General features: G+C 40.5%; 1 protein-coding gene across 1 annotated transcript; it reads left to right on the top strand.

Annotated features, from left to right (window-relative positions):
- The first annotated feature begins 9,852 nt into the window (after nucleotides 1-9,852).
- Nucleotides 9,853-12,790, top strand: LOC130550390 (uncharacterized). The gene is made up of 4 exons (XM_057327847.1): nucleotides 9,853-9,897; nucleotides 10,267-10,419; nucleotides 10,818-10,910; nucleotides 11,286-12,790. Exons 1-4 carry the CDS (start codon nucleotides 9,853-9,855, stop codon nucleotides 11,607-11,609), a joined length of 615 nt encoding a protein of 204 aa, XP_057183830.1. The 3' UTR covers nucleotides 11,610-12,790.
- Nucleotides 12,791-14,613: the final 1,823 nt, after the last annotated feature.

Genomic DNA, 14,613 nt, shown 5'->3' with positions numbered 1-14,613 from the left:
GTTTGGACTAACGCGTCTCCTTTTAGGAGACTCCACTTTGGAACCGTCAATCGTGACGTTTGGACTAACGCTTCTCCTTTTAGGAGACTCCACTTCGGAACCGTCAATCGTGACATTTGGACTAACGCTTCTCCTTTTAGGAGACTCCACTTCGGAACCATTAATCATGACATTTGGACTAACGCTTCTCCTTTTAGGAGACTCTACTTCGGAACCGTGACGTTTAGACTAACGCTTCTCCTTTTAGGAGACTCCACTTTGGAACCGTCAATTGTGACGTTTGGACTATCACTCTTCCCTCGAGGTGATTCCCGGCCTTGTCACCCTTCCCACGGTCATTACGGCCAAGCCGAGCCATTTTCCCCCAAGCCCTGGTTGCCTCCTATTTTTCGGTCTTGTGGAAGCTAGTACATGCCATATCTGTACGTGACTAATTCTATTTAATAAATCTGTTAAACTGCATCTGACTCCGGTATCATCCCTGACAATTAACTATTTATTCATTCATTGTTTTGTATGTAATCATTACTGTACACTTACATTTGTTAATTTAGTGACGCATCAGTTAAATAATTTATTAATGCAGTGGAGCGTCACTAAACTCCGCCTACTCACGGTGAGTTGTGGGTAATATTAGCCGTTAGTGTGCATCGTTCTGCACTTCGAATTTCTACCGGAAGTAGTAGACCATCCGGGAATCTTTGGAATACTCTTAACAACAGACTACAATTTGGGACATACTAATTATACTTTCAAATACTATTTAGGACGGATAGTATGTGGATTGGGATGCAGCAATTGCTTTGCTACACACTAAAAAGTACATATTTTTCGGTAACACTTTATTTTACGGTGCCCTTGTTACGCATGTTACATGTATTTACTATAGTATTTACTATAAATTATGCATAATTACATGTAACTAACCCTGACCTAAACCCTAATCCTATAGTAAGTACATGTAGTTGCTTTTTATTACCCAGTACTTAAATGTATAATTACACTGTAACACGGGCACTGTAAAATAAAGTGTAACCTATTTTTCCATTACAAAAACAGTACGTACTTAGTGCATGGTATGAGTAGGCGAATTTGGACGCAGCATAACTGTTGGTGGAAATTAAAAAGGCAGATTTTCGCTCTTCAATACAGTGATGTGACGATGTTTGCTGGTTGGCCATACAAAATGCGCACGACCTAAAGCAACCACAAAAGTGGGTTAAACGGTAGCATTGTGTCAATGTCTTGCTGCTAGTTTTGAGCTTATAAATTACACGAGAAATATTGTTAATCTTAATCTTTTATTTATATACTGATACCTTGTATTCTAGAGTTTGACACGTTTATAGACATTGTGTATTACGAAACAAAGCAACTTACACTGTAATAAAATCTAAGCACATTGGACAAATTGTTTAACTGCATAAATTGTCTAATTACAGTTCTCTTTCTTTATTTATCTCCTTAATGCTCACACTCTAGATTTTTTTCTCTTCATTTTTATTCTTGTAACTTTTTGATATCAAGACCAAAACCCCTGCACAGTTTGTTTTTTGCTCTAGGGTTTCAGGCATCTGATTTGAATAGAGTTTTATGAAGTGCATACAGGCAGCGTCAGCATTAATGCCAACTGTTTTTTAAATGGATTTATGCTTATCCTTAGGGAAGAGCTACAGCATCATCAGGAGTATGAGCTTATTTTTGTCATTAGAGGACCATTTAAATTATATTTTTCTCTCTCTCTTTCAGTGACTGCTGGCCCAAAAATTCAGAATTTACGTTTGGGACTTTACAACTGTGTGAAAATCTGTTAGACGTTTCATTATCATCTGTTCTTCTCAGGTTAAAGTAAGCCAGTTATATGCTTGTGTTTGTATATGTATTATAAGTCTACTAAGTCACCTTTTTCTTCATAGTCTTTAATAATTGCCTCAAAGAGCTACATAGGCCTATTTCCCCAGTGACGCTGCATTGAGAACATAACCAGCTGTATGAGTATCAGTCTAGTCTAGTTAATATTAAGTTACTATAAAAACAATAGCACTAATAATAACTTTTAGACAGTCCTCAATGAAGTAAAACACACCAAAAAAGGGGCAAAATAGCACAATGAAACAGACAAGTGGTAAGTGAAATGCAGACAACATAATAAGTTGCGGTACATTCCACAAAATATGATCATTTGATCACTAGACAGGACTTTCCTCCACACTACTTAGTTTTCACAGTAAAACAACGAACCAGCAGAGGACAGTAAAAAAAAAACATTGAATAGGAGAGGAATTGAAGTGGGATGACAGGCAGACAGATGTGGGGCATTAACTCATAATGGGATAGTTAATGAGAAAACAAAGGGATAAGGTCAAAGGTGTGTTCACACCATAAAATAAAAAGCATTCACATCCTCATAGACTTTGTAAGTACAACTTGTAGACTGGGAATGTTCTGAGAGTTACGCCAGTCACCCCTGCAACCTCATGCAAAGACACAGAAAAATGATGGCGCTTTGCTGTCCCTTCTCGTGTATAATCTCCAGTTCAAGGACGTAAACGGCTTCGAACATCACATGTCGTCATCTTAAAACAATGGTAATTACATAACGCTGAGACATGAGAGCACATCACACACTGTAAACCCAGATTTTGATTCAACTCAAATGGATTGAGTTCATATTACTTAAATGTGTCTGATTTATTGACATTACTTGTTAATTCCGATTAAGATGAACTTTTTCATGTCCTTTCTTATTGTAATTGTGTTTTTAAGTCCAATCATTAGTTTCTACTCAAACAAACTGAGTTTGTATTACTTAACATGTGTCATTTCTTTACATTAATTATGAATTCAGAGTAAACTGTACTTTTTAAAGGCCTATCTTATTGTAATTATGTGTTTGAGCTCAAACAACTCAATATCATCAAGTTTTGCCTGTTACTAGTAGCAACGCATCGACGTCACCCATGCAACCGCCAAAAATCTAGTTTATACCAGTTTTGACAGAGTCGCATTGATGACTCTGTCTTTGTTCTGTTCCATCTCTGTTCTGTCTCAAAAGTTCAAAGAATTCAGCTGTTGAAATTTTCGACAACTGACGTTATAGCAAGCAAGTTGTTCGACCCAAGTTTGAAGCCTTCGGTGAATGAACTGAGTTCAGCCACAAAACGGTAAGTTGGAACCTGGCACTGGTTGCATGCCGTTTCAGTCCCGACTGCTAGCTGAGGTAACTTAGCTAGTATATCACGAAAGTGAGTACACCCCTCACATTTTTACAAATATTTTATTATATCTTTTGATGGGGACAACACTATAGAAATGAAACTTTGATATCTGTATATCAAAGTTTCATTTCTATAGTACTGTAGTTATTTAAAAAAAAAAAACGAAAACGAAGGTTAGCAAGGTAGTTAACCAGCTCTGCCCCACACTCTCTAACGTATGTGTTCACTGGTAACGTTAGCTAGCGCCAGTAACGGAAATTGTATGTCGCTCCCAGACAGCTAACGTTAATGCAAGTTGAGCTGAGCCTGACACCTGAAGCAGCTACCTATCGTTAGCTCAGTCACGGACCAGCGAACGTCCGGGTAAGTTGTCGCAGATCTCAGATGCCTTGTAAAAGCGGATTATATTGTGTGACACCGAGTACGCGGAGTGTCCGGCGACTGTCCGCTTTGGGTACACTTCGAGTCCGCCGCGTTGCGGGTACGGTACTCGGTCACACAATAGACTTCTCGGAAGGCAATCTTCACGTCTACATGCTTTTAATGTGCCACCGAGCTGATATGTCCGCTCGACTCTGAACTATTTTACTCTGTTGCTTCCAGACAGCTAAAGTTGAGCTGAGACGGAGAAGCAGCTAGCCACACAACTGCAAACATCCTGGTAAGTTGGTGCACACTAGCTCACATTATTAGTTAGCTAATTAGCTTTAATTTCTTGATTTATTTATTTTTATTCTTTGTTAGTTGGCTATTTGTCCCACTCTTAGCTGTCATGCCTCTTCAAGTTTTTGTTATTTAAAGTTAGCCAATGTTAGCTTGTTGGCTATTGTGTTCAAGCCAATTTCAAATAGTTGTTTTCAGAAGCTTTACACTGTTAGCTAACGGTAATTTTTCCTTAGTTCATGTAACTTTAGCTAGCTGAAGATGGAGTGGAAGTGTAAATATTGTGGTTTTATTAGTGGGAAGAGGGCGCAGCTATTTAAACACTACAGGTTAAAACATGGAAGTTACACAAGGACAGTACCATTTCCTTGTTTGCACCAGGACTGTTTGTGCACATTCAAATCCTTAAACAGCCTTAAAGCACACATATCTCGTTTTCACTCTAAAACTCACGAGGAACAACTAGGAGAAAATGAAGCTGTCAAATTCTGCTGTCAGTTGTGTGAATTCATTGAGCCCTGCTCTGAAACTGAATTTTTCACCCACCTCCGAAGCAGACACTTGAAAGTTAACCTAAATGTTCAGTGTCCATATGCAGGCTGTAGATTTGAGAGCAGTGTGTATTCAACTTTCAATGCACATAAAAGTAAAGCACATAGAGATGACAACCTGAAGATGTTCAAGAAAGAAATAGTTACTGTTGATATAAGTGATGAAAACAAAGACAGTGATGTTGCAGATGAGCAAATGTCGACTGAAGACACTGTGGAGATAGATGATGTCAGTGAAGAAGCTTGTGAGATAGATCTTCATGATTTGGAAAAGCAGTTAGAGCACAACTTGGCTGCACTTTTTTTAAAGATGCAGACTATCCTCCACATACCTGAGCGCTCTGTACAGGAAGTTATCAAACAGCTTTGTGATATACATTATTTGTCAGAGCCACTTCTGCATCATAAGGTGAAGATGATTCTTAAGGAGTATGATTCCTATATAGATGAGTCCATTGTGAAACAGGTGAGCAGTGCTGTTTCAGAGACCAACGTAATGACAACATTTTGCGGCAAAGTTGGTTCTTTAGCAACCACAAAAAAGAGAGCATCGTATGTGTCTAAAAAATTTCCGCTGGTAATGCCTGTAGAGTATGTAGTTGACAAAGATAAGAAATCGGTTGTTTATGTTCCCATACTTCAAATGCTGCAGAAGTTGCTGAGCAGGACAGATGTGTTAGATAAAGCAATGTCTGAAGAAATACATGTTCCAAATGAATACAAAACTCATGTAGATGGTATATACTTCAGAGAAAATGGCCTTCTTACTAGTGATGAGTTCACAATTGCCATTGGGCTGTACATCGATGACTTTGAAGTCGCCAATCCGTTAGGAACATCGAAGAAGAAGCATAAGATGTGTGCTGTGTACTGGGTAATTGCCAATATGCCAGCAAAATATAGAGCATCACTCAACTCTATCCAACTTGCTCTTATGTGCAACACAACCACTGTAAAAGAATGCGGTTATGCTAAAGTGCTGGACCCACTTATACATGATCTGATGTCACTAGAAAATGATGGTGTTTACGTAGAGGCCTTAGGTGCAAGTGTGAAAGGAACTGTTTTGTATGTAGCTGCTGACAACCTAGGTGCTCATGCTCTGGCTGGATTCTACGAGAACTTTTCTGTTGATAAGTTCTGCAGATTCTGCATGGCAACTAGAAGTGACACTCAGGAACAAGAGGTGCGCTCTGGTGCCTTTGAGCTCAGAGACAAAGACAGGCATGACAGACAAGTGCAGGAAGTGATGGAAGACCCAGAACTGTGTAGAACATACGGTGTGAAAAAAGAGTGCCCTTTGACTGCAAAACTGGAGCACTTTCATGTTGTTAAAGGTTACCCTCCTGACCTCATGCATGATCTTCTGGAGGGCATAGTCCCCGTAGAGTTGTCTTTGTGCCTTTCAGATCTGATTTCCAAGGGATATTTTAATCTAGAAACACTGAATCAGGCTATCAGGTCCTTTACATACACCTTTACTGACAGAACTGACCAGCCACAGCCTATTACAAAAGGCTTCTCCACAAAAGGCACAATCGGGGGAAATGCACATGAGAACTGGTGCCTAATTAGGCTCCTTCCATTTCTTGTTGGTCATTATGTTCCTCCGGCGGAAAAGGCATGGGAAGTTCTCATGCTTGTCAAAGACATTGTGGAGTTAGTAGTTGCCCCCAGGTTTACTGAAGAGACACTCTACTTCCTGGAGTGCAAGTTAGCAGAACACAGAGAACTACTGCAGTCTACATTCCCAGAGTTAAGATTACGACCAAAACACCACTACATTGAACATTACCCTCAACTTATTAAGGCATTTGGTCCACTGTGTGATGTCTGGACTATGCGCTTTGAGGGCAAGCACATATTTTTCAAAAAGGTTATCCGTGATGCTCAGAACTACAGGAATGTAGCCCTTACACTTGCTGTGAAACACCAGAAAGCAGTCAGCTATCATTTGGACTCGAGCTCATTTTTCAAACCTTCAGTCGAGATGGAGAAGGTCACTACAGTCTCGGTATCATCTTTCCCTGATAACGTCCAGAGGGTACTCAGTCAGAAAATCCTCAAGCCAGCAGCAGTTCTTGTAGCATCATCCATATGTCTAGATGGAGTTACATACAAGGCAGATATGGTAGTCTCTGCTGGATCCTGCTCAGGTCTCCCTGAGTTTAGGCAGATCACACAGATTGTTGCAGTTCAAACAGAAATCATGTTTGTGTGCAGAGTAATGAGTGCATGGTACCATGAGCACCTTAGATCGTATGAAGTTTGCTACTCTGATGTAACCCCGCCCCTGTGTGTGGTTCCGCTGTCAGAGCTTAACGATGTTTACCCCCTTTCAGCATACAGAATAGGTGGGAAACTAATGGTGACTCTCAAACGTTATATTCTGTGCTGAACAATCTCTCTCTTTCTCCCCAGTTGGCGGTGCAACAGAGAATGCTTGTGAGAGTTATTTTCAGTGAAGCAGACATAAGGAAGGTGGAACTGACGACAAAGCCTGATACAGTTGACCTTTTAATTAGCTCCCTTAAAGATGTTTTTCAAATAAACTATGACTTCAGCTTACAGTTTAAAGATATCAACTTCGACAACGAACTGTGCAATCTAACAGAGATATCAGAGCTGCCTGAGCGACCAACCCTTAAAATTATTCCAGTGCTTTCTCTTGTGCCCGTCCCACGGTCAACATCAAGTGAAGAACTAAGCAACACACCCAGCCAGGCAGACACGGACATCCTCTCCAACTCCTCTGAGGAAAGAAAACGCCAGTGGCCAGAGGTATTTGATATGTATATACCGAAATTCTCTGTCGATGTGGAATATAGACTGCGTCAAGCAAACCTGCTCCATCTCAGGGATGGAACACACCTCATTCCATCAAAGGAGCTCAAGCACGACATCCTCGAGAGGCTGGCCGAGACCATATATGCCTTGAAAGCATATCCAACAAATGCAGAATTTGAAGCTGTTGCCTCAGCACTGGTGCGAGCACACCCATGTCTCAAAGAACAAGGATCAGTGTCCGGTTGGAGCGGTTGGAAAAACAGCTTGAAATTCAAGATGGGGAATTACCGAACAAAAATGCGTCAGCGGGGTCACCGTGATGTCACCGTGAACGGCGGTAAACATGGAAAGCAATCTTCTTGTGGAGACCCACCTAACAAGAGAATCAAGAAGCCAAAGAGAGGAGAAGTCAATTACTTACCAGATTATCCAGATGGACAGGATGACTCCAGCCTTGAAGATGCTCGACAGCTCATGGTGGACGAAATGAAAAAGAAAACCCCAAATGGAGCCCTCATCAAGCAGAAGATGGATCTGACATTCGCTCTTCGAAGGAATGAAGTTGTGAAGGACAAGCCTGCCATCACCCAGATATGTCAACGTTGGCCAGCTCTCTTTACTGAACACCAGGTACGCCTATAGATTTGTCTCATATGCTGTATTCTACGAAGCCCCTCTGCTTCGTAGTATCATCAAACTTGTATTAAAGAGTAATACATGCAGACTGGGTTGTTGCATAAAAAGATCACATCATGGTGTCAACTCATTGAACATGAACATGTTTTGTTTTTACATGTTTCAGGTGTGTCTGGAGTTCAGCAGGGTGGTTGGTAAGAGCCTGAGACAGGAGTTCTACGAGCCCTAGACCAGTGGTCACCAACCCTGCTCCTGGAGATCGACCGTCCTGAAGATTTCAGCTCCAACCCCAATCAAACACACCTGAACTATCTAATCAAGGTGTTCAGGTTTGCTTGATAATTACAGACAGGTGTGCTGAAGCAGGGTTGGAGCTGCAGTTCAATTCAATTCAATTTTATTTATATAGCGCTTTTCACAATGTGCATTGTTCCAAAGCAGCTTTACAGGAGCAAATAAGAAAAACACAGAAAGGTAAAACACAGCACAGTGCATGGTGTTTATAGACCAAGCAAGATCATTATAATAAATAATATCTAATAAATAAATGAATAAATAAATAAATAAATAAATAAATGCAGTCTCCCGGTGAGCAAGCCAACACTGCACTGCTCTGCTGTGTCTGCAGGACGGTCAATCTCCAGGAGCAGGGTTGGTGACCACTGCCCTAGACCATCACAGTCCCAGGCTCATGGAAATCTTCAAGGCAAAGAGGGGCCTCACAGGGCAGGTCTTGGCTGACCTGATGCGACAAACAAAGGTTAATTGATTTTCAACTCTTGCTTGAAAGAACACACATGTGGTGTAAATAAATGTACTGGTAATGTGAGCTATTCTGTTGGTAGATGCTTTCTTCTCTTTAACTTTGAGTAGCATATGTGTAATGGAGTTGAATTGGCCAAACTAACTCCTCAGAGTAATTACTTGCCACCCATTACATTAGTTTGCCAGGTTTTGCTAGTTGATCTGTAAATGAGGTATGAAAATAACTACCTGTATGCATAATGTCAAGAATACTGTGTGTGAGTTAACAGGTGAGGTCCAGTACGTAAATGGCTCTGCTGTGTATTATTGATTATGTGTGTGCACATAGAGTTCAGGGTAACATATGGACCCCATTTTAAGTGTGTGGTGTCCTCTTTGCTCCCTTAATCCACCAGGCTTCGGATGTGACAGAAGTCAGATGCCTTGTCCTCAGGGGGCTTCCTGTCATTCTTGGCGATGATCCATCCACCTTCGTCAAGGCCTGCTTTGTAAGCAACTTTGTTTTTTCTCTACCTCCCTTTACCTCCCCTCCCTTGCTCCCCCTGTTCTCTACCTCCCCTCCTCTCTCCCTACCATACATATTATTTTAAGGTGTGCATGTGTTAATAGTTTCTTTTTCATTGTTATTGTTGTTTGAAAAAAACTTCTATGGAGGAGGCATACTCCAAAATTGTGACCTGTGTTCACCCCAGATCATTTGTGGATGCTTCTTGCACCTGTCCTGAGTGATTTTCTGTAGCAGTCGCTGCACTGGGAAGTGGGTGGACACTGGATAGGGCAGACATGAGGGCTGTGTACCTATAGAGGGTGTTTGTAGCACTATCTTGTCATGTTGATGTGATCATGCCCTGTTCCTTTTTTCAGGACGTTGATGATGAGGAAGGTTCGTACAATGATGTGCCAGTGGGGATCCTCTGCCATGAACAGGAAAACATCACTCCACATTGTCTTCGGACTTACCTATGCACTGCACCTCAACTACCCAAAGTACATGAAGAACACTTTTGATTTTTTTCAACAGGTACTTCTGAACTTAGGTAAGACAGATCTAAAACCTAAACTTCAAACACTCAAGAATCAACTTGCAATGTAAGATCCAGCATCTCCTCTTCCCAAGTCACAAATGTTTTTTTTTTAATTAATTGGCAGTAAAAGTAAAGTAAAGTGAAGAGAGAGAGGGTAAGGAGAGAAGGACAGACTAAAAAAAATGTTACATGGGGGATAGAGAAAGCATGGGGGGTCGTGAGGAGGGGAGACAGAGGGAGGAGGAGGGGGGAGTATGGGCTCTAGATGGGTATCTACTGTCAGTTTTATTTTTCACCCTTATTCTGTCTCACACATGCTTTATTATTTTATTATTTGAAGAGAAACATTTTTTGTTAATGATCGAGTTCACAATTGCCAAGATGGAGGAGTGGGGTAGAGAGAAGAGGGGTGGAAGAGATAAAGGGAGGTAGAGGTGGAGGGGAGAGTATGGGCTCTCCATACAGGTTTCTGCTCTGTTATTTTTTTCACCCTCCCGTTCTCTCTTCTTTCATTCTCACACACTTCCCCCCCCAATCCCACCCCCCCCCCCCCCATGNAAAGATCACATCATGGTGTCAACTCATTTGAACATGAACATGTTTTGTTTTTACATGTTTCAGGTGTGTCTGGAGTTCAGCAGGGTGGTTGGTAAGAGCCTGAGACAGGAGTTCTACGAGGCCCTAGACCATCACAGTCCCAGGCTCATGGAAATCTTCAAGGCAAAGAGGGGCCTCACAGGGCAGGTCTTGGCTGACCTGATGCGACAAACAAAGGTTAATTGATTTTCAACTCTTGCTTGAAAGAACACACATGTGGTGTAAATAAATGTACTGGTAATGTGAGCTATCCTGTTGGTAGATGCTTTCTTCTCTTTAACTTTGAGTAGCCTATGTGTAATGGAGTTGAATTGGCCAAACTAACTCCTCAGAGTAATTACTTGCCACCCATTACATTAGTTTGCCAGGTTTTGCTAGTTGATCTGTAAATGAGGTATGAAAATAACTACCTGTATGCATAATGTCAAGAACACTGTGTGAGTTAACAGGTGAGGTCCAGTACGTAAATGGCTCTGCTGTGTATTATTGATTATGTGTGTGCACATAGAGTTCAGGGTAACATATGGACCCCATTTTAAGTGTGTGGTGTCCTCTTTGCTCCCTTAATCCACCAGGCTTCGGATGTGACAGAAGTCAGATGCCTTGTCCTCAGGGGGCTTCCTGTCATTCTTGGCGATGATCCATCCACCTTCGTCAAGGCCTGCTTTGTAAGCAACTTTGTTTTTTCTCTACCTCCCTTTACCTCCCCTCCCTTGCTCCCCCTGTTCTCTACCTCCCCTCCTCTCTCCCTACCATACATATTATTTTAAGGTGTGCATGTGTTAATAGTTTCTTTTTTATTGTTATTGTTGTTTGAAAAAACTTCTATGGAGGAGGCATACTCCAAAATTGTGACCTGTGTTCACCCCAGATCATTTGTGGATGCTTCTTGCACCTGTCCTGAGTGATTTTCTGTAGCGGTCGCTGCACTGGGAAGTGGGTGGACACTGGATAGGGCAGACATGAGGGCTGTGTACCTATAGAGGGTGTTTGTAGCACTATCTTGTCATGTTGATGTGATCGTGCCCTGTTCCTTTTTTCAGGACGTTGATGATGAGGAAGGTTTGTACAATGATGTGCCAGTGGGGATCCTCTGCCATGAACAGGAAAACATCACTCCACACACGCAGTCCCTTCACCACAATGCATCCTCAGTGGGAATCATCTTGGAGGGAAACATTGTGATGGATGTTGAGAGCCTGCCCCAGGCCATGTACATTGTCTTCGGACTTACCTATGCACTGCACCTCAACTACCCAAAGTACATGAAGAACACTTTTGATTTTTTTCAACAGGTACTTCTGAACTTAGGTAAGACAGATCTAAAACCTAAACTTCAAACACTCAAGAATCAACTTGCAATGTAAGATCCAGCATCTCCTCTTCCCAAGTCACAAATGGGTTTTTTTTATTAATTGGCAGTAAAAGTAAAGTAAAGTGAAGAGAGAGAGGGTAAGGAGAGAAGGACAGACTAAAAAAAATGTTACATGGGGATAGAGAAAGCATGGGGGGTCGTGAGGAGGGGAGACAGAGGGAGGAGGAGGGGGAAGTATGGGCTCTAGATGGGTATCTACTGTCAGTTTTATTTTTCACCCTTATTCTGTCTCACACATGCTTTATTATTTTATTATTTGAAGAGAAACATTTTTTGTTAATGATCGAGTTCACAATTGCCAAGATGGAGGAGTGGGGTAGAGAGAAGAGGGGTGGAAGAGAGAAAGGGAGGTAGAGGTGGAGGGGAGAGTATGGGCTCTCCATACAGGTATCTGCTCTGTTATTTTTTTCACCCTCCCGTTCTCTCTTCTTTCATTCTCACACACTTTTTTTCCCCCATGGACACATTTGTTATTTGTAAATGTTAAGATGCCAGTGTTCAGCAAGGCTGAGTTTTATCTTGCCAGTTTGTCAACCAAATTTGAAGAGTAAATGTTAAGTGTTGAAGTATAAATGTAAGATGCCAGTGTTCAGCAGGGCTGAGTTTTATCTTGCCAGTTTGTCAACCAAATTTGAAGAGGCGCAGTACAATATTGTAATGATTGGAGGTAAAGAGGAAGATATTTTTTTTCTTTTCATGCCATCACTGAGATAACGTCACACTAGAAGCCTATTAGGCCATGGCATTGTTTCCTTTGTTCCTGAAAAAAAGACATGTTCAATAAAAAAAATGGATCAGTGTAATGTTGCAGTTGTATGTATGTATTTTACACGGCTCTATTGATTGAAAGACATATTTTGAGTTTCAGTAACTAAAAAAGTTAAGTTGGGTCAGTTAGAATATACAATTTAGTCGAATTGGTAATGGAGTAATGCTTACTTAACAAGCTGAGTTAAATAAATGGGTGGGAATGATTGTTTAAACTAAGTATCTTCAGTTACTATAACTCGGTTATTAGTACATTCAACTTAAATGTTCTATTCCATTCCATTATGGGCTCAAGTACATTGAACGTAGTACACTTCACTTATTCAACTAATGCTTCATTACTTAAAAATTTTAAGGCAACGAGTTACCTTGATTTTTTTAAGTAGATTCAACTTATCCGGGTTTACAGTGCACACAGCAAACAAACCAAGGACATATGCTCCCAAACACAGCATGAGCTTATATCCTGACACCATGAACAAGAATTAAGACCTAGAGTGTCCAGAGCATGTAACATTTTATCTGGTTATGGAGGACCAGGGGCCTCATTTATAACCGTTGCGTATATGCACAAAACATGCCCTGAAAGAGGCGTACACCACTTCCCACGCAAAAGGTGGGATTTATAAAAACAAACATGACGGAAAAATTTGCGCACCTGCACGCAAACTCTGACCCATGCGTACGCACATTCTGGAGACAAGAGGCGACACAAATGGTGAGTTAGTGAACTTAGATTGCAGAAACTAAGATTGATAAAAACGATTATAAGCATTAATGCCTCACACACATTTAATTTGACCTCATATCCGTTAAAGATTCACATTATCACGAAGATTAAATCTGCAGAGTTATTTGTGCTTGTATTGAGCGATAATTGTTTCATGCACCTTCTTGTAAAATCCAACTCAAATCTTAAATAAAAATTCAATCTAAATATTTAGTCAGCGCTGTGTCTCCATCACACTACGAGCGCATGAGGAGGAGATGATCTGACTGAATAGGGAGAGCTTCAAATATGATAACTGCAGAACACGGTGTAAATAAATACTAAATATGTTTTCCTTAAATACTGTGCATAATCATCGAATGTCAAAGTCTGAAAATTTAGGGGGAAAAAAGCCATTAAGCTCACGCACAATCATTTCTCTTTGTGTTCTCGTTATCAGTCCTAACTATGTTCATAACAAATATATCTTCAAATTTTAACTCAGGTGAAGGACACCACTAATTAATGAGGTGATTTAATGAGCTGTTAATGATCAGTCTAAATGCTGTAAACATTTAAATGCTGCAGAGACCTCCTTTGGCTTTAATATAATTATTATTATTATTAATAATTATAACAATTATTAATTTGGAAATCTCAGTGAATCTCATGTGTGACCATTTGTGATTTCGTTACGGAGATAAAGGATGGGATCGGGGGTTTTACATCATTTTTTATTATTTTCTATAGCATCTGATAGCGATTGGACCAGGAAACAACATACGTCCATTATGGTGCGTGACATCAGGCTTAACAAGCGGATTGGATGCCACTGGTTTATTAATATACGAATCAGCATTCATGAGGTGCTTTGCATTGACTATTTATTAAATGGCGGGATAGTTTGTAAACTATTTATCAAATTAAAAATTGGCGTGTACAGGGCGGGATATGAGGCTGATTCACGTACGCACACTTGCAGGTGATCTGTGATTTATAATTTAATTTATAAATTAATTTCCAATAAAAAGCGTGATTATGAACTAAAGTATTAAATAATGAACTACTTTGTAATTTAGCCAAATTATTTTTATTTAAATAAAAACATATGTAAACAGATGTCTTAATACACATTTTTAATGTACAATTAGTTATTAAACAATGAAACAATCATTATGTGTGAACTAGTAAAGGACTCATCAAAGAGGCTCCCTGACGCGTCGATGATGCCTCGCAGATGCCAGATAAATATCTAGCATGATAAATAACTGGAGCTGTCATCTGACTCGACATGTGATGTCAAGTGACGCGACGAGCTACAGCCAATGACAGCAAGCCATGGGTTGAAGTCACAGGAAATTGCCGCCGTATGCTGATCCATTCCTTCACCCATAGGAATCCTTCATTTGTTTATTTCTTTTTCTAGGTTTTTCCAAGCAGATCATCAAGCAAACAGCTTGAAGCGCAAATTTCTTTCCGACGTCCATTTTCACATAAACAATTCCCATGTCGCATGTTT

This window comes from Triplophysa rosa, unplaced genomic scaffold (assembly GCF_024868665.1).
Source record: "Triplophysa rosa unplaced genomic scaffold, Trosa_1v2 scaffold2_ERROPOS903570, whole genome shotgun sequence".
NCBI classification, from domain to species: Eukaryota; Metazoa; Chordata; class Actinopteri; order Cypriniformes; family Nemacheilidae; genus Triplophysa; species Triplophysa rosa.
This window is presented reverse-complemented; position numbering and strand designations above follow the sequence as displayed.

Excerpts from the sequence above, each read along its gene's own strand:
- LOC130550390 (XM_057327847.1), top strand. The coding sequence starts at position 9,853 with ATGGGGGGTCGTGAGGAGGGGAGACAGAGGGAGGAGGAGGGGGGA. Across the intron at positions 9,898-10,266 it reads AGAGGGAGGAGGAGGGGGGA|GTGTGTCTGGAGTTCAGCAG; the intron begins GTATGGGCTCTA and ends TACATGTTTCAG. Across the intron at positions 10,420-10,817 it reads ACCTGATGCGACAAACAAAG|GCTTCGGATGTGACAGAAGT; the intron begins GTTAATTGATTT and ends TTAATCCACCAG.